The 22435-nt window shown below is 35.8% G+C and overlaps 1 protein-coding gene and 1 long non-coding RNA gene across 2 annotated transcripts in view; both read left to right on the top strand.

Annotated features, from left to right (window-relative positions):
* The first annotated feature begins 6008 nt into the window (after positions 1-6008).
* LOC100374652 (RNA helicase aquarius) overlaps positions 6009-22435 on the top strand; it is a 40417-nt gene continuing 23990 nt past the window's right edge. Inside the window, exons 1-8 of the mRNA XM_085494856.1 lie at positions 6009-6090; positions 8878-8975; positions 9114-9173; positions 9325-9365; positions 9459-9540; positions 11807-11881; positions 12405-12542; positions 18470-18538. Coding sequence (XP_085350982.1) covers positions 8907-8975; positions 9114-9173; positions 9325-9365; positions 9459-9540; positions 11807-11881; positions 12405-12542; positions 18470-18538 — 534 coding nt within the window. The 5' untranslated portion in view covers positions 6009-6090; positions 8878-8906. The remainder of the gene's footprint in view (positions 6091-8877; positions 8976-9113; positions 9174-9324; positions 9366-9458; positions 9541-11806; positions 11882-12404; positions 12543-18469; positions 18539-22435) is intronic.
* LOC146748947 (uncharacterized) lies at positions 19457-20732 on the top strand. The gene is made up of 2 exons (XR_014931445.1): positions 19457-19754; positions 20569-20732. It is a non-coding gene; the product is annotated as an uncharacterized LOC146748947 (long non-coding RNA).

Genomic DNA, 22435 nt, shown 5'->3' with positions numbered 1-22435 from the left:
TATTGTCTTATGGCTGGGTTTCCATGGTGTTGTGATTTTCATTGGGTTGAAGCCCATTTCATATGTGTTTTATAATGCTCGAGTCCTGCAGAGACACATCAATACATTCATTATGTTCAAGAATACGCGGTGAAATATATCAAATAGTCTACCTGCAAAGCAATACAGCCCCTTCTAAATACACATCGCGGCAGCAACAACAGATTGTTGACAACCGCTGGCGCTTGCCGATTGTGGAACGTATGCTCTGACATTTGGAACGTTTCAAATCGCTCCAAAGCGAGCGTACAATGTCGCGCTATTCAGCGAGATCATAGCATTCTTTTCGCGGCGTGATTGTTCGTGACACTAACTCAATCCGTCGATGATATACATGCTATAGTTACATTTCCGACAATACGTTTCCTTGAACACTTTACTGTATATTTCCACTCCGCTTAATTTTCTAGATGCGAAAAATCCAATGTAGACATACACCTGATGACAATTCTCAAATTCTGACTAAATAAAAAAATTAATGCTTAGAACCAGATTGATTTGAGAGTCATTACCTTAGGATTTCTATACACCGAAGTAACGAGGTGTGTTTTGGTTGTTATGCGGAATATAGCACGTTGTCATGGTAACGGCCATACAACCTTGCGTCGATGGATGGAACCGAGTTATTTGTCTTGGTAAGACACAAGTGTACACGGTGCAAACATTGAGGTTAGCACCGCAAATCGTCGCGTGCCTGTATTGTAGATACTGTGTCTAATAGGGGAATCTGTCTGAGTGCTTACGTGTTGTATACATTTACTGCAGCCAATAAACGACGACCGTCATAACGAGAAAGTCGTGTACATTGAATTCCTCTCAATTGCTCTATTAAACCACAGTGACGTCAAGTCGGGTTACAGGTCATCTGAGAAACGTCAAAAATATCGTCGCTCATTTTTTTTATCGACAGCTCGAATATATAACTGCATATATTAAGCGTTTTTTAATTCGCAAATGAGGTAAAAGCGTGTACATGTGTATGCAACGGCAAAGATGAATAACCTCACGCAACGACCACGGAAAATTTAAATATTATTTCGCGAGTTACGAACTATCATACCAGTATACAGAAAATGTATATGGTACATTTTAATATTTAAACTAATATTATTTCATTATTAAATTTATTCTGTTCTTACTGACACCGGTGGATGATGTCTGTGACGTCAATTTTGCGGATATACTTTGCTTCACTTATATACAACTACAGACTATAAACACTCATCTTAGAACCTATACTGTACAACGTACGGTGAGATATATTGTGTAAATAAAAAAGAAAGGCTGTATTCCAAGAAAAAAGAAGAAGCGCGGGGTTTAAAATAAAAAAAAAATAGAAAATCTCCATTTTTCATGGTATATGATATCAATTACAACTCACCCTAGGAATCAATATCACGACATGGCGGACTCGATTATGACTTTGCTCAAATCATAGCACACCGGTACCACTATGACGGTCACAGTGAATCTGACGATATTTAACAAAATAATTAAATATTCTTATGCATGTGTTTTGTATTTTGTCGACGGTTCGTTTTGCTATGTTAGTCGTGTGATAAATAGATCTGCGTTACACGTATACTATTAATATGGCTGTGAATCCATTTTGGGTACAATGTACAAGTCAAACCTGGCTGTGAACAGATGCCGTGTTAACTATTGTGTCAATTCATCCATAGATTGAAGCATCAGGGCGAGACCGTGAGTATAAAGAAAAAAAACGAAAAAAAAAAAACGGTGTGGCACCCACAAGTAGAAAGCGCATTGTAACTGAAGATGGTTTTCAAACCATTGCTGTTTATAAGTGAATAATACGGAATATGCGACAATGGTATTTTTATGGCTTCCTTAAGATAGAAGGGAAGGGTGTGATGACATTTTTGTATCCAAAATCCTCATTCAAAATTAGCATTTACCACATGTTTTCAGTGCGGCTGTGGAACATATTATGCTGTTGAATCGATAAGTAAAAATAGTGATAATTAGGAATAAGCAGTATGTATGCTGTCAGAATAATATGTTAGTATTTAGCATCCAGACAAATTTCTTTTTTTTTATTTAGCTACAGTGTACGTAATTCTTCCGTTTAAAGAAACGTTTTCGTGGATTAATTAATATAAAAAAAACACAGTTCCCTTCTCGCCAATTGATATTCTGTTAAACTACTACTCTGTGTACACATCTCTTATCCAAGTACACGTCATAGTTAATAAAATCACATGACCTGTTTTTTCCGACGTGAATGCTGATATTTTTCACTACACGGGAATTTTATATCTTGTGTGCACCTTTGTGTGTGGATTTACTGTTCCGGAATGTGTATGTAGTTTTAACTGTAAGTCAACGATAATCTGCATTGATCCGTGTAACATTATTATACTCGGCAAATTAAACTGACAGAGGAAGTACGAAGTCCTGTAGACTTGCATACGGTCTCTTGTTTGTTTGTTGGTGTGTTTTTTTCAGTAAATTAAAATATTATGTGAAAGTCGGGTTATCGTGAAAGCTTTCGCAATAACCTGGCTATAGCAATTTATACACTATAATATAATATTTTAACGAAAAAAACATTAAAAACAAACTTAATGTCAGTCTAGAAATCCTCAGTACAGTCGATACCGCTGCAGTGACTATTCATGGTAACTCTGCTATGCGAGGACCAAGGCTGTAATATATATGTCATCGATTCATGAATCGCCGCGGGGGTCAAGCTCGACCGTTACGTTCCGCTCATTAAGCCTGGAAGACCATGCATGGCACGAACACCGTGGATATCAGTACTCATATCAACAGTATTCTTTGCTCAACGACTTTCAATAGGTCTTTCTAGGTCCTGGTGCGACGAAGACACACTAAGTACAAGACTGTCTGGGAGAAGAGGCTGCAAAGTTTTTTTGAAAATATGACATACACCTCTTTCATCATAGTATTCATTCATTCATTCATTCCTTCATTAGCTTGTTTATATTGCTGTGTGATCGACAGCTCCAAACTATTGTTATAGGTATACCATACAAATTCTTGTCAATAATATTTCATTTATTTGAAAAGTGAACTTAGGTCGTCTACGCTAACTGTCATGTCAGTTCTTTTATAGATTTAAGCATCAGGGCGAGCCCGTGAGTATAAAGAAAAAACAACGTCGCGATTATCACACCCATAAGTAGAAAGAGGCATTGTAATGGACGATTATAACCGAACTTAACGCTATTAATTGAAGAATGTATGTATTTGAATAATATGGGTGAGAATGGTAATCAAGTTGAAACCTCGTAAAAATATCTTGTTTGGACATCACAATGCCGAAGCAAAGTCGTGTATTTTCGTGTATGTTTCTTACCTTAATATATGTCACCTGTTAGCGTAGCGTAGTAGACAGGTAACTTGTCAGTAAACGGTTCTTGTGTGTGTGACTGCTTGCTTGTCTACAAGACCATTAAGTCCGCATTTGATAAATTAACAAGTGCTTCGTTAAATCCGTGTGTTACTATACTATAAGCTAAAGATATAAAGCCCGTATTAAAGTTAACATTATCCAATACAATCCTCTCGTTAAAGTGGACAGCGACGAAGAACGTACTTGAAGTTTTGCCGTTGTCGGGTAACTCTACAACGCGATGAATACCCGGACGCTTGCCTGTTTCCAACCTGAATATAATTCCCGTGTTTACTGTACACAGGAGGTTCAAGATCGAATCGGGTCTGATCCGCTTAATAGACCAGACAGACCATGACGCCAACACCGTAACAAGTTGTTTGAGTTGAACTACTTGTATATACATACCATTTATGCTTGACTACTTTTCTTTGGTCTCGGCATTTAACCCTACACTTACTAAGCGTGTATACTTCGGACGTGACAGCACGATCTCACCTGGGGAACTTAAGTCGAGATTCTTTTTCAACCTCAATTATTTGTCAAGTATAACTGTCAGATACCAGGTTTAGAATACACTGTAGCCTCGTTATAACGAACTCTTTGGGGGACATGCAATTAGTTTGTTATAGTGAAATGTTCACTATAATGAAGCACATAATACATTGGGTTTGTTGTGAGCGGGAGACCTGCTATGTGTTCATTATATCAGGAAATTCATTATAAAGGTGTTCATTATATTGAGGTTACAGTGTAGTTATAAGTTGTTAAACAATGTTTGGATGATGTAATTGCATTACTTACACAGTGTTGTGTAATGCAATAAACTCGTGTACATGCTTATACATGTGGGCATACATATTAACTTGAAATCCGATTACTATACTTCAGTATTCTCTACCATTTGGAGAATACATACACGTGCTTATTAAATACGTATCACGTGAGAAAAGAACCGCATTCACTGGCGGATCCAGAAATTTGGTAAGGGGGCGCTCCTTTTGACGTGGACTGGATTTGTCAATTTTTTTTGCGAGCTGAAAGGGGGCGTCTTGCGCGCCTCCCCCTAAATTCGCAGTTTGTCTCAGTAATTTTTTTTTTGTAGTATTTCTTTACAGTTGAAAATAAAGTGAAAAATAACACTTGGCAAACGAGGATTGATATATTTTTTTTACACCAGAGGGCGCGCTTTAGAAATGTCATACAAATACCCAACTCAGTTGAATTCTTGGCGTACTAATACATCGAAGTAATGAGCGTAAAGTGAACTACGCTGTGTTATTATTTACTTCACTTTACTTGTGTCGTATATTGTTGTAAATGTGAAACAAAACGATGCAATACACAGTAAAGTAAATTATCACGACTATGTTCAACGCACTTTTTACAAAATACTGTCGCAGTGAAAGGAAGCATTTATTGAAAGTAACAACACAGCGATGTTCAATTTCTTTGTATTTACTTTTGTTAAATTTTAGAAAAATCTTTATTCTTACCTCATATCGCATAGTGACATGGAGTTTAAAAGTCTATTGTCACTATCTACCTGAATCAATCATAAATGAAAGGGACACGCCTACCATACATCCTATGTTCAAATGTTCACATAAAAGCTCACTCATACAGTGATGGACAGACAGCTTGGGTCGTTATAACAATATTATTTAAAAGGACTAATTCAGAAATGGTGTTGTGATATATTTTGATAAATAACAATGAGTTAGGTAAACATCAGCCAATCAGCAAGAGCTTCATTTTGAATAAGGGGACGATTACTAGAATATGTCGTCTGAGACAACGAGCGCGTCCTCCTGTTATAATATGATCTCACAAACGTACATCGTTGCGTTAGTGATGAGAGTAACTTGTGAAATATGAAATTTGAATTATATGTATGAATGACCCCAAATGTCAATAAAGTCAGTTTTCTTTCACAAACCCGGCATTACGATTGACTGTGACATCGCAAACTATGGCGACGGTATTGTGCACACGCCGAAGGCAATTTTGGATTCATTGGTTCATATTGAGTAACGAAGAAAGGCTGGAAAAAAACGATTGTAATCTGATTTGTTTTGTGCACCCGGGACAAGATCTCGGTTAGGGTAAATCATTGAAGGATGACTGAATGGAGTTAATTAATTAATTAATTTAATAAACCAATTTTAATTCCGCCATTCTAAAACCGAATTAAATCAAAATTTACACGTAAGTTGTATATCATGTCAAATCCTGGTCAAAATACTAATACACGACGGTTACCGTGACAGGTTAATGACTGTTCATGATAAAAACAATTCAACGCAAAGTCCATCCACATTTGCCACTGAGGGCGTTTGACTTATTAGGTAGTCGTTCTTGTATCGTGTAAGTTGACTATGTTTTGTCTTTGGTCAGAGTATTACATACATTAGGATTAATCAATAAATTCTTTATTGAAATAAAACTTAATTCAAATTTATAAAATTACTGTGATACTGGCATTCGATCGACCACAATAATAATGTCTATTGGTTATTTCCATGGTGTTAGAGGTCCTCGCTCGACGTTGGTCCTGCGTCTCGACACCCTAGCTTGAGTTAATTTTGAGTACAAATGGCGGCGCACACATGTGTTTGATGTTTTGTTGTCTATTGCAAATTTGACACCGTTACAAACTGACGAAGACTGTGGTAAGAACTGTTTAATAATGTTTCGGCGGCTATTGATCTTAGACACTGATCTGATGGATTTAACGGAGAATTTAAAAATGTTCAACTCCGATATGATCCGATCAGAACTGACTATGCATTATGTCTGGATGTTGTTGTTTTGGTTTACGGATCTACAATGTACAAACTGGTTGGTCAGTGTTATTTGCAGGTTTCAGAAGTATTCCGGCATCTAGTTAGCAAACTTGTGAGCAAGCTCGCCATCAACTTTGCTTCTGACGAAGTAGATGGCCAACACTTTGTTCATTGCTAGCTGTCAAATGATGCCTCACCAATTCTGGCTAACTACTCCCGAATATGCAGTTACAGTTTACAATGCTTCAACTCAGACAATATATTTTTTTTCTGATCAATTGCAAAGTTCATAATCGTTTTTGAAAATGAGTTTTTGGAACCTGAATTATGAAATTGTTAAGAGTTTCTTCTCTTCCCTAACCCAAACCCTTATCCTAACACTCTAGATCCGCCCAAATGTAATTGCAGATGCCCCTCCAACCCTCTGGATATCTATACATGTCCCCAAGAGGAGCATGCACAATTAAAATAGGGGAGATGCAAGGTTGGGATTAGAGTTATAGGTGAGGGGCCCAAGGGAACATAAAATAATGAAAAAATAAATAAAAAAAAATAATACAAAAACAAAACAAAAAGCATGCACATCACAGTCCTTTTGGTGTAACTTCTAAACAATGACTGCAAAACAAAATATGGCTGCTCCATTTTATCCTTTGTTGCAATTTGGTTTGATCAAAACTGATTACAATCTTGCCATATATGAATATGGGTTAATGTAGTTTGACGTGTGTCTGTGATTTGTCACTGTTCTGATATAAAAAGAAACTGGAGCTTCTACCTACATTAGATTTGTAATCAGCTTGAGAATAGATCTGACCACTTGTCCAGCATGTCTTGTATGTTATCTGCTTTGAGTGTCAGAACCAAGGTTTTCAGCAAATTAGTTAGTACCGGTATGTGTAAACATGGAAGGTAGTACCGGTAGGGGAGAAAGAGGAAACTATATTTAATTTATTTATTTGTAAAGGGGCCTGTAAATGTAAAATTGGGAAAATTAGGAGGTGGGCTTATACTCGAGGACCACCTCAGAAAAGATAAATTTGGGGGGGGGGGGTAAATTACATTTTTCGTTCACAGCGCTGGTCTCAGAGAAATATTAGGTCTTTTTGATTTCCACGACACTTTTTACAATGAAGAAACAAACATGTTCATAAAAATACACACATTTTATTACAATACGATTTACATACCGTCTGAATTTACGGTGCAAAAATGGGTAAGGTCTGTAAAAAAACAGTCAAAGGCAAGATCTTTATCATTATCTTCGTTGTGGAATGTTTTCGATCATACGCAAACTCCCGATACAAAGCAATTTCCGCCATGGTGTTTTGCATCATGACTTGACCTGAACAACTTCCTTTGACCTGACAGGTCACATCTTTTGTTAACCAATCTTAATGCTGTGTCGTACAGACGAAGTTTTCCGATTATTGAGAAGTAATTTTTTCAAGGCGATGCAGAAGTGAATTATCGCGATGTTAAAATGTGATCTGATTTTGACAAAAAACGGTGATTTCTTTCCCTAAAGCTGTTGATTCACAATTTTCGAAAGGTAAACTGAGGGTGGAGGAAGTATTTAAACCCTTCACAGTCGCCATTCATGTCAAAGAATAGTTTGCTCGATCACATCCCATTCACGAAAGTCTCAATGGACACAATTATTCAGAAAAGTAAAACGATGTTCAATGACCAGGTTTCACGACTTGACGATCACATTTTTGGCGTTTCTAAAACTACTACTCAAAATAAATATGAATTATTTCAGTATTGCAACATCAGGGTTCATCCTGAGTAAATAACAGAATAGAAAATGTGCGAATCATGTTCTGTTGTTCACCGTCCTGAAATTAATGCGAGTTTTCTCGTAAAAGCAGGAACCAAACTACCGTACCACTCACGATTATTATGCAATGAAAACACTTTTTACATGCATATTTTAATAAATGTCGTCGATGCCCGATAAAAACACCATGGGCCTATACTCGGGGATGCCCTCAACTTGTTAAATGTCTAAAAACAAAGGGGTGGGCTTATGCTCGGGGAGGAGCTTATTCTAGGGGAAGTACGGTGCATACATATAATGTGCAATGCAGGCAATAGCTGACAGGCAAGGAGAATTTTGTATTTTATAATCTTTATAAGAATACAAAACATTAAAAATATAAGACTTATACTATCAACACAATAAATCCATTTTCTTATTTTTTATAAATATTTATAAATTTCAATTTTAGTTGAATTCAACCAGCTAATAAACACAGTACCTAATGGCATTATTTGAAAATGTTTTAATCATACTCCATCAGCCAATAGAAACCTCTATGTCCAGTTTGACTTGTGAAATTTTTAAATATTTATAGAAATGAAGAGAACAGGATAGAAATTTGAAGCATGTGTAATGGAAAGTGATACGTAGCCAGAGGACTGTTTTCCATGAATGACATTTCTCACTTTATATATTCCACACACAAAAATAGCTCACTATTATCTTACACTTGGGTATTTATATTTCTTCTATGTTCTTTTGTTATCCTCGATTATACACACATTTGCAAGTAAAGCTTGGTTTGCTAGCAGCCTTCAGCTACAAAAAACTATTCAATATTTTTATTTATTTTTTATCTGAGAGATATTGCAATAATACATATTTTTATTTCTATTTTTGCGTTATAGAATAGAAACAGCCGACCCGTGTCACCAAAATGAGTGGTAGTAAGAAGCATGGTGCTGCTCCTACAGTGGAGCAAATAAATGCTGATGTGCTGACTCAGGTAGGTGACAAAGACACATGAATCTGGTCTTTATCATCAAGGTAGATCATGGTTTTCACAATTGTTGCTTGACATTGATGATTTTTTTTGTCAGCTCATAAGCCTTTTTAGATATGTAACTGTATAACTTGTTTACAGCTTGCAAGCCTCTATTGGGCACCTCACAGTACTTTACCAAGAAAGTCATATGACCCTAAGGTAAGCTAGTCGGCTTCTGTGTGTGTAATTTACTTTTGGTTGTTTGTTCAAATTTGCTGGATTTTTTTGAAGACTTTTTTTTTTTTCATTTTTGTATTCATATTAAATTAGCTGTTGTGTATTCTGATTGTCAATGTCTTGATTTCTGTAGGTTATTGAAGACATATATAAAAAAGAGTTGCTTGGTTCCAAGTAAGTGTTAAATGTCTTTTTTGGATTCAGTCATTAATAGTGAAATTTTTCTAACATTGTATCACCATCGTTCTGTGTTTTCTTCATTTTAAGGTTTGCTATACGAAGAGTTATGTTGCTTGAGTTCAGTCAATATCTGGAGAATTATTTGTGGCCAAACTTCAATCCAGAACAAGTAAGTATTTTGTGTATCCAGTGTTTTAGGCTTTGAATTGTACTTTGATATAAATGAAAATGACAAAGAGCATAAACTTTATGTTTTTAATACTGTATATTCTGTTATTTATAGCTGCAATTTTGATAAAAATGTTATTACTAACAGTGTCTTGTATTTGAGTTTCTACACATAATAAATGGTGAATTTTTATTTCTCCATTATTCAAAAATGCAGATTTTATTAGGGATACGGCTTCTAATACAGATTTTATTAGGGATATGGCTTCTAATACAGATTTTATTAGGGATATGGCTTCTAATACAGATTTTATTAGGGATATGGCTTCTAATACAGATTTTATTAGGGATATGGCTTCTAATACAGATTTTATTAGGGATACGGCTTCTAATACAGATTTTATTAGGGATATGGCTTCTAATACAGATTTTATTAGGGATATGGCTTCTAATACAGATTTTATTAGGGATATGGCTTCTAATACAGATTTTATTAGGGATACGGCTTCTAATACAGATTTTATTAGGGATACGGCTTCTAATACAGATTTTATTAGGGATATGGCTTCTAATACAGATTTTATTAGGGATACGGCTTCTAATACAGATTTTATTAGGGATATGGCTTCTAATACAGATTTTATTAGGGATATGGCTTCTAATACAGATTTTATTAGGGATACGGCTTCTAATACAGATTTTATTAGGGATATGGCTTCTAATACAGATTTTATTAGGGATATGGCTTCTAATACAGATTTTATTAGGGATATGGCTTCTAATACAGATTTTATTAGGGATATGGCTTCTAATACAGATTTTATTAGGGATACGGCTTCTAATACAGATTTTATTAGGGATATGGCTTCTAATACAGATTTTATTAGGGATATGGCTTCTAATACAGATTTTATTAGGGATATGGCTTCTAATACAGATTTTATTAGGGATACGGCTTCTAATACAGATTTTATTAGGGATATGGCTTCTAATACAGATTTTATTAGGGATACGGCTTCTAATACAGATTTTATTAGGGATATGGCTTCTAATACAGATTTTATTAGGGATATGGCTTCTAATACAGATTTTATTAGGGATATGGCTTCTAATACAGATTTTATTAGGGATATGGCTTCTAATACAGATTTTATTAGGGATACGGCTTCTAATACAGATTTTATTAGGGATACGGCTTCTAATACAGATTTTATTAGGGATACGGCTTCTAATACAGATTTTATTAGGGATACGGCTTCTAATACAGATTTTATTAGGGATATGGCTTCTAATACAGATTTTATTAGGGATATGGCTTCTAATACAGATTTTATTAGGGATATGGCTTCTAATACAGATTTTATTAGGGATATGGCTTCTAATACAGATTTTATTAGGGATACGGCTTCTAATACAGATTTTATTAGGGATATGGCTTCTAATACAGATTTTATTAGGGATATGGCTTCTAATACAGATTTTATTAGGGATATGGCTTCTAATACAGATTTTATTAGGGATATGGCTTCTAATACAGATTTTATTAGGGATATGGCTTCTAATACAGATTTTATTAGGGATACGGCTTCTAATACAGATTTTATTAGGGATACGGCTTCTAATACAGATTTTATTAGGGATATGGCTTCTAATACAGATTTTATTAGGGATATGGCTTCTAATACAGATTTTATTAGGGATATGGCTTCTAATACAGATTTTATTAGGGATATGGCTTCTAATACAGATTTTATTAGGGATACGGCTTCTAATACAGATTTTATTAGGGATATGGCTTCTAATACAGATTTTATTAGGGATATGGCTTCTAATACAGATTTTATTAGGGATATGGCTTCTAATACAGATTTTATTAGGGATATGGCTTCTAATACAGATTTTATTAGGGATACGGCTTCTAATACAGATTTTATTAGGGATATGGCTTCTAATACAGATTTTATTAGGGATACGGCTTCTAATACAGATTTTATTAGGGATACGGCTTCTAATACAGATTTTATTAGGGATATGGCTTCTAATACAGATTTTATTAGGGATACGGCTTCTAATACAGATTTTATTAGGGATATGGCTTCTAATACAGATTTTATTAGGGATACGGCTTCTAATACAGATTTTATTAGGGATACGACTTCTAATACAGATTTCACAGTAGTAATTGTGTAAAATCAAAAGTGTACACTCCTTTGGTTTTGAATGAATTGTATCGATATCTAATTCGATACTATATGTACGTACATTAGACTTCACAGGCTCACTGTCTCAGCATTGCTGTTATGATTAATGAGAAATTCAGAGAAAAGGTTCCAGCATGGCAGGTGAGTCTGTCTACAGTACAGATTACATTGGATATACCACCAACTGTGTGGTACCAGGGGTATTCTGTCTTTATCTATCTGGATTTTGATTAGCATAAATAAAAGATCTAAAATAAATTGCTTATTACAAACAAAATGGCTTGTAATGAATTGGTATTGGATTTTTGCTATTCAATGTCATTGCTTTGTTGTATTGAATTAATAATGTTTATCTATGGGGAGAGCACTCTTACATTTACAGTCACTTTTGTCATCTAAAGAGAACCTCACTATTGCAAACTGATACTAACTGGTACAAGTCAGACATAGCATCGATGTTATAGGTCACACTTCTTGCTTATTTGAATACACCATTCGATCACCAGCCTTTTTTTTGTAGTGTTGTAGTGAATGTATTCACTAATATACAGTCTTACTAATGAAATGTTTGAATATTTCATTACACCAATCCAGAGTGGGGACTTAGGAATCACCTGATATTGTAAGAATTTTGAAATATAACTTGCTTTCATCATTTGTCCAGGTTTTTAAGAAGAACCCAGATCATTTCCCGGCATTCTTCAGAAAAGTGTTAGACCTGAGTGTGGCTGATGAGAGTACAATTTCCATTAGAGAACAGAGTGTTCTGATGTCATTCATTATACACTGTTTTAATAGTTTGGTAAGTTGGTAAGGTAATAGTTTTAATGCTGCTTTACTGATGTACAATGACCTTATACTGTGTGTCATCACATCTATGACCTTATACTGTGTGTCATCAAATCTATGACCTTATACTGTGACACCACATCTATGACCTTATACTGTCATATCACATATATGACCTTATACTGTGTCATCACATCTATGACCTTATACTGTCATATCACATATATGACTTTATACTGTTCGTCATCACATCTATGAGCTTATACTGTGTCACCACATCTATGACCTTATACTGTGTGTCACCACATCTATGACCTTATACTGTGTGTCATCACATCTATGACCTTATACTGTGTGTCAATCACATCTATGACCTTATACTGTGTCATCTCATGTGTAACCTTATACTGTGTGTCACAACATATATGACCTTATACTGTGTGTTACCACATCTATGACCTTATACTGTGTGTCATCACATCTAAGACCTTATACTGTGTGTCATCACATCTATGACCTTATACTGTGTGTCAATCACATCTATGACCTTATACTGTGTCATCTCATGTGTAACCTTATACTGTGTGTCACAACATATATGACCTTATACTGTGTGTTACCACATCTATGACCTTATACTGTGTGTCATCACATCTATGACCTGATACTGTGTGTCACCACATCTATGACCTTATACTGTGTGTCAATCACATCTATGACCTTATACTGTGTCATCTCATGTGTAACCTTATACTGTGTGTCACAACATATATGACCTTATACTGTGTGTTACCACATCTATGACCTTATACTGTGTGTCATCACATCTAAGACCTTATACTGTGTGTCATCACATCTATGACCTTATACTGTGTGTCAATCACATCTATGACCTTATACTGTGTCATCTCATGTGTAACTTTATACTGTGTGTCACAACATATATGACCTTATACTGTGTGTTACCACATCTATGACCTTATACTGTGTGTCATCACATCTATGACCTGATACTGTGTGTCACCACATCTATGACCTTATACTGTGTGTCAATCACATCTATGACCTTATACTGTGTGTCATCACATCTATGACCTTATACTGTGTGACATCACATCTATGACCTTATACTGTGTGTCAATCACATCTATGACCTTATACTGTATGTCAATCACATCTATGACCTTATACTGTGTGTCATCACATATATGACCTTATACTGTGTGTCATCACATCTATGACCTTATACTGTGTGTCACCACATCTATGACCGTATACTGTGTGTGATCACATCTATGACCTGATACTGTGTGTCACCACATTTATGACTTTATACTGTGTGTCAATCACATCTATGACCTTACACTGTGTGTGATCACATCTATGACCTTATACTATGTCACCACATCTATGACCTTGTACTGTGTGTCACCACATCAATGACCTTATACTGTGTGTCACCACATCTATGACCTTATACTGTGTGTCAATCACATCTATGACCTTATACTGTGTGTCAATCACATCTATGACCTTATACTGTGTCAACACATCTATGACCTTATACTGTGTGTCAATCACATCTATGACCTTATACTGTGTGTCATCACATATATGACCTTATACTGTGTGTCATCACATCTATGACCTTATACTGGGTCATCACATCTATGATCTTATACTGTGTGTCATCACATCTATGACCTTATACTGTGTGTCATCACATCTATGACCTTATACTGTGTGTCATCACATATATGACCTTATACTGGGTCATCACATCTATGACCTTATACTGTGTGTCACCACATCTATGACCTTATACTGTGTGTCAATCACATCTAAGACCTTATACTGTGTGTCATCACATCTATGACCTTATACTGTGTGTCACCACATCTATGACCTTATACTGTGTGTCATCACATCTATGACCTTATACTGTGTGTCATCACATCTATGACCTTATACTGTGTGTCACCACATCTAGGACCTAATACTGTGTGTCATCACATCTATGACCTAATACTGTGTGTCATCACATCTATGACCTTATAGTGTGTGTCAATCACATCTATGACCTTATACTGCGTCACCACATCTATGACCTTATACTGTGTGTCATCACATATATGACCTAATACTGTGTGTCATCACATCTATGACCTTATACTGTGTGTCATCACATCTATGACCTTATACTGTGTGTCATCACATCTATGACCTTATACTGTGTGTCATCACATCTATGACCTTATACTGTGTGTCACCACATCTATGACCTTATACTGTGTGTCACCACATCTATGACCTTATACTGTGTGTCATCACATCTATGACCTTATACTGTGTCATCACATCTATGACCTTATACTGTGTGTCACCACATCTATGACCTTATACTGTGTCATCACATCTATGACCTTATACTGTGTGTCAATCACATCTAAGACCTTATACTGTGTCACCACATCTATGACCTTATACTGTGTGTCATCACATTTATGACCTTATACTGTGTGTCATCACATCTATGACCTTATACTGTGTGTCATCACATCTATGACCTTATACTGTGTGTCACCACATCTATGACCTTATACTGTGTGTCATCACATCTATGACCTTATACTGTGTCATCACATCTATGACCTTATACTGTGCGTCAATCACATATATGACCTTATACTGTGTCACCACATCTATGACCTTATACTGTGTGTCATCACATCTATGACCTGATACTGTGTGTCATCACATCTATGACCTTATACTGTGTGTCATCACATCTATGACCTTATACTGTGTGTCATCACATCTATGACCTTATACTGTGTGTCATCACATCTATGACCTTATACTGTGTGTCACCACATCTATGACCTTATACTGTGTGTCACCACATCTATGACCTTATACTGTGTCACCACATCTATGACCTTATACTGTGTGTCATCACATCTATGACCTTATACTGTGTGTCATCACATCTATGACCTTATACTGTGTGTCATCACATCTATGACCTTATACTGTGTGTCACCACATCTATGACCTTATACTGTGTGTCATCACATCTATGACCTTATACTGTGTCATCACATCTATGACCTTATACTGTGTCATCACATCTATGACCTTATACTGTGTGTCAATCACATATATGACCTTATACTGTGTCACCACATCTATGACCTTATACTGTGTGTCATCACATCTATGACCTGATACTGTGTGTCATCACATCTATGACCTTATACTGTGTGTCATCACATCTATGACCTTATACTGTGTGTCATCACATCTATGACCTTATGCTGTGTGTCATCACATCTATGACCTTATACTGTGTGTCACCACATCTATGACCTTATACTGTGTGTCACCACATCTATGACCTTATACTGTGTGTCACCACATATATGACCTTATACTGTGTGTCATCACATCTATGACCTTATACTGTGTCATCACATCTATGACCTTATACTGTGTGTCAATCACATCTATGACCTTATACTGTGTGTCAATCACATATATGACCTTATACTGTGTCACCACATCTATGACCTTATACTGTGTGTCATCACATCTATGACCTTATACTGTGTGTCACCACATCTATGACCTTATACTGTGTGTCATCACATCTATGACCTTATACTGTGTGTCAATCACATCTATGACCTTATACTGTGTCACCACATCTATGACCTTATACTGTGTGTCATCACATCTATGACCTTATACTGTGTGTCATCACATCTGTGACCTTATACTGTGTGTCATCACATCTATGACCTTATACTGTGTGTCACCACATCTATGACCTTATACTGTGTGTCATCACATCTATGACCTTATACTGTGTGTCAATCACATCTAAGACCTTATACTGTGTCACCACATCTATGACCTTATACTGTGTGTCATCACATCTATGACCTTATACTGTGTGTCAATCACATCTATGACCTTATATTGTGTGTCATCACATCTATGACCTTATACTGTGTGTCATCACATCTATGACCTGATACTGTGTGTCATCACATCTATGACCTGATACTGTGTGTCATCACATCTATGACCTTATACTGTGTGTCATCACATCTTTGACCTTATACTGTGTGTCATCACATCTATGACCTTATACTGTGTGTCATCACATCTATGACCTTATACTGTGTGTCATCACATCTATGACCTTATACTGTGTGTCACCACATCTATGACCTTATACTGTGTGTCACCACATTTATGACCTTATACTGTGTGTCATCACATCTATGACCTTATACTGTGTCATCACATCTATGACCTTATACTGTGTGTCAATCACATATATGACCTTATACTGTGTCACCACATCTATGACCTTATACTGTGTGTCAATCACATATATGACCTTATACTGTGTCACCACATCTATGACCTTATACTGTGTGTCATCACATCTATGACCTTATACTGTGTGTCATCACATCTATGACCTTATACTGTGTGTCATCACATCTATGACCTTATACTGTGTGTCAATCACATCTATGACCTTATACTGTGTCACCACATCTATGACCTTATACTGTGTGTCACCACATATATGACCTTATACTGTGTCATCACATCTATGACCTGATACTGTGTGTCACCACATATATGACCTTATACTGTGTGTCGTCACATCTATGACCTTATACTGTGTGTCATCACATCTATAACCTTATACTGTGTCATCACATCTATGACCTTATACTGTGTGTCACCACATCTATGACCTTATACTGTGTGTCAATCACATATATGACCTTATACTGTGTCACCACATCTATGACCTTATACTGTGTGTCATCACATCTATGACCTTATACTGTGTGTCATCACATCTATGACCTTATACTGTGTGTCATCACATCTATGACCTTATACTGTGTGTCACCACATCTATGACCTTATACTGTGTGTCATCACATCTATGACCTTATACTGTGTGTCATCACATCTATGACCTTATACTGTGTGTCATCACATCTATGACCTTATACTGTGTGTCAATCACATCTATGACCTTATACTGTGTCACCACATCTATGACCTGATACTGTGTGTCACCACATATATGACCTTATACTGTGTGTCGTCACATCTATGACCTTATACTGTGTGTCACCACATCTATGACCTTATACTGTGTGTCACCACATATATGACCTTATACTGTGTGTCATCACATCTATGACCTTATACTGTGTGTCACCACATCTATGACCTTATACTGTGTGTCAATCACATCTATGACCTTATACTGTGTCACCACATCTATGACCTGATACTGTGTGTCACCACATATATGACCTTATACTGTGTGTCGTCACATCTATGACCTTATACTGTGTGTCACCACATCTATGACCTTATACTGTGTGTCACCACATCTATGACCTTATACTGTGTGTCACCACATCTATGACCTTATACTGTGTGTCATCACATCTATGACCTTATACTGTGTGTCACCACATCTATGACCTTATACTGTGTGTCAATCACATCTATGAGCTTATACTGTGTGTCGTCACATCTATGACCTTATACTGTGTGTCACCACATATATGACCTTATACTGTGTCACCACATCTATGACCTTATACTGTGTGTCACCACATATATGACCTTATACTGTGTGTCGTCACATCTATGACCTTATACTGTGTGTCACCACATCTATGACCTTATACTGTGTGTCACCACATCTATGACCTTATACTGTGTGTCACCACATCTATAAACAGCTCTCAATTGTTTATTCATTTTAATAAAGACATTGTAAAAATTCATATTTTTGAAATACAGAGAATCTTCCATGTGTATTGCTTCCACATTTAAAGTAACTGTGATAGTCTGTCTGTTAAGTTGTTTAGTAATAATTTGTTTTTACAGGAAGAAGATTTAATCAGAGAACAGGTTCAAAGATTATTATCTTTAGCCATGTGGGTGTGTTTACTCCCGGTAAGTGTTCTCACAATCTGATTAAAATCTGATGTAGTGTACGGGCTTTAATTATTTTGGCTATAAACTTATTTTAATTTTATTTTTTATTACTTTTGTTATTAATGCCTTTTTATTTTATTATTTTACTTTGATTTTGATTTTTTTTAATTCCGCCCTACATACATCTGATCCGACGCCTACGTAAGTCCCGTTCAAATCTCGCGTAAGTAACAGCCAATCACAGGCTCCCTTTGATACAGGCTGTCGGTTGCTTACTTTTCAGTGTAACGATACTCTACGGGCAATCTTTCTGTACATTATATTTTGCCCACTTGAATAAACCATTAATAGAAAATTGCTAGTATATTTTTATTTACAAAAGAAATTCCACAGCATTTTACAATTTTTGTCATTACATTGAATATTTTGTTCACTTCCAACAAATGCGTACACTTTCTGATACATTTTCGCCAGCCAAGGTTTGTTTATTCAGTCATCGCTTCAATTTTACATCAAACACTGAGCATAATTATCTAGAATGGAAGCAAAAAAATAAGTAAATCGTAATGATTAGAACACTGTAAACAGCTATAGTAAACAATGCAAATTTTAAATTGTATAACGGTCACCGGCCCACGGCATCGACGCAGAAAATTGGAGCACAAAAATATTTCCTGATCAATTGCGATGTGTTCCAAATAAAAAATATTTTATTCCAGTCCAAATCAGCTCAATTACTTTAATAAAGAGTTATTGTATAATGTACAAAATGTTGATACATTTTGATGAATATTTACAGCTACGGTTTCAATACCGTAGACGGTTTTGACCGGATCGTCAACAAAACATCACCCGTCTCCAGGGCACGGCAAATGTGATATCCCAGAGTTCAATGCGTTTTGTACCATCCAATATACACTTTATCTCCGCAAGAGGGCGCAATTTCAAATTGAAAGAAAAACTAGCATACACGCTATTACCATTCTATGACCTTAATTGACCCACCAGCCTCATTCCCAACTTGATACTGGAATTCTCATTTTTTTGATGTATTTAAAGTTTTTTACCCGGATCGTTTTAACCATTTCAATAAATAGTTATAGACTATAATTGATTATGCGAAATTACTGCATTTTTGGTGGTTTTTGGCCTACTCCTCTCTCTGTTATGTTAGAATTACCGCGAGAGTGCCTCCTATGGATTGTCAACATGGCGGCTCACAAAGTTACGTTCGGTAAGTCCTTTTTTTTTACGTTTTACACACAAAAAAAGCAATTTTTAGAAAATATCGTTCGATTTCTTCAATTGTTGGCGCCTTTTTTGTTGCAAAAATGCTGGTCGTGAAAATGAAAAACGTAATTTTGTTGGGGATTTCGAGAGCTTTACAACGATATGTAGATCGACCATATACACGTTATGTCCCTCATAGGAGTAGTGAATAAAGTGTCATAATGTATTTTGTCATTAATTTGCATACCATATATTCACTATTGAGATAATATATACACTATTGAGATACTATGGGTATAGAGATAAAATGAACATTTTCCATGTATCTGTTTTTGATACCAATGCATTTCATTCGTTTCTCTCAATATTATTTTCTGACATATTATTCATAATAAATTATGTAATATTAAAGTGAGAATATACTAAATATAGTTAATAACAAATGATTTTCAAAAAAACGTGACACACATTGATGTGTTTGAAGTTGAAGAATTAATACCTAGAAAATAGTGTCATTACAAATTTGACAATTTAGGCTGACTTTAGAATAGTTTTACCAAGTGTAAATAATAATTTATTATTATGACAGATTTTTTATATTAAATATTGAGATTAGTTTAATAACAAATGATTTTCAAAGAAAATGTGCCAGGCCCCCTCCACATGCCCCATTTTTTACAGTCAAAGACTTCATGGAAAATAGTGTCATTACAAATTTGACAATTTAGGCTGACTTTGGAATAGTAAATAATAATTATTATGACAGATTTTTGATATTAAATATTGAGATTAGTAATGCATCTTGTGTTTTGTTTCAGATCTTTTGTGCTGAACTTACCATGGACAGTTTGCATGTGACGAGTGATACCTGGCTTGATTTTATATACAACATGGAGATGTGATGCATATAGTGTGCATTTGTATTCCTTGTGTGTGCCAAATAAAATTTCAAAATGTGATTCAGCAGAATCCAACAAATTCACTTCAATGTGTTCAGTGTATTTAATTTCAAATGCTAGTGAAGCTGCTTCAAGTTTCTTATCAAGTTTGTTAAGATCATCCTTTTTAGTAACTTGAAGTAACTTTGCTGAATATTTGCTTCATTAATTTCAACCTTGGTATCAAATTGGTCAACCAGTTTTGTTTCATATTGCTTCATATCATGTTTTTGATCTTCAGATAACTTTGCAAACTTTTGTATAAATTCCAGTTGTTGGTCGATCTTTTGAGCCTCGTTGAAGAGCTTGTCAATTAGTTTACCCACGTTTCTCAATGTAGCATGAAGGTGATCCATAGTGTATTCATTTATGGGGTCATACTTTATAAGAGGATGATTACTCTGACCATTACTTTTTTCTTCTGCCCATGAATTCATATCCGCAAGAGTGATAGACATATCCCATTCATGATTTGGATGTGACATTTATGAACTGTAGCCAAACATAAATTGCAGAAAAAAATGGTATTCTTTCTCTGCAAGACCAAACTTTTATACTTTTCATCTCGTTCCAGTTTTCTACAGTATTTCATCCCCTTTATACCATGTTGGGCAAATTTTTCAGTGCATGCCAGAACAGGAAGAATATCAACTTCTATCAGTGCATCACTCTCTGTGGCATTTATAATGGCAAATGGAATGCGGCTTGCATCAGAAGACTGGATTTGGATTTCTCCATACTTCATTACCATTATATTTTATCAGACGTATAGCACCACTGATGGCAAATTGAAATTTTGGGACACTCCCTTGAAATCTTGGAAAGTGTGGCCACCCTCACCTACAACTATTTCTAACTTCTGTCTCTCATTTTCATCATCAAGGTCATAATCCAATTTCTTTTCAGTCAATATGTTGAGGACACTTCTCTAAACCAGGCCTTCAATATCATGAACAAACCAGCCCTTTTTATTTTGAGAGGCAGTTTCTGACACCATAGTGTGGAACCGTTTCAAATTATTTCACAAAGTGGTTAATTTGAGAATTCAATTTAACAGAAGGAGGCAGAATATCTGATGTGATGGCTTCCTTGAAAAATGATACAGATAATACTGATTTGGCAAATGTTTTATCTTTATTTAATCGTAATTGCCAAAGGGCACTCTCATCAAATCCAGACAACTTTTCACCTACTGCCTGGTGCTGATTTAAGATTTTACTGATGTAGGCTCGACTCTCAGTGGCTTTCTTAGAAATTGCTGATCTTTTCGTGCTAAATAGAACTGCAACAGAGACTTCCAAATATTTCTTTGAATCATCCCATTCGTGACCCTTTATATTTTCCAGCAAATTTCTCACCACTTGTCTTACTTGAGATGGCCCTTTTTGAATGATCAAATCGGAAAGTTGCCCTATTTCATAAGCAACGAGCGATCTCGCCTTCATCAGCTTAAATCTGTGAAAAGATAGAGCAATAGAGCTTGCCGTCATTCCGATAACGAACAAATCATTCGACGCGATAGCATAAAATCGCCTACAAACCATTCGAAGTGAGCACATCGTTTTAACTTTCTCGAACTGTGAACTATAGTCATCACTGTCATTAAAAAAGCAACAAAACCCGAATATTCGAGTCAAAATCTCGGAAGAAAGATCAGAAAGCGAACGACTTTGTGTGCCGACGGACAACATCGGCGATCGAGTGAGCAGTTGAAGCCAATTTCCCACGTAATTTTGCGGCTAAACTT

The sequence above is a fragment of the Saccoglossus kowalevskii genome, chromosome 2 (assembly GCF_978046115.1).
Source record: "Saccoglossus kowalevskii chromosome 2, keSacKowa6.1, whole genome shotgun sequence".
NCBI classification, from domain to species: domain Eukaryota; kingdom Metazoa; phylum Hemichordata; class Enteropneusta; family Harrimaniidae; genus Saccoglossus; species Saccoglossus kowalevskii.
Note: the sequence above shows the minus strand (reverse complement) of the source record. Positions and strands in the feature narration are given on the sequence as shown.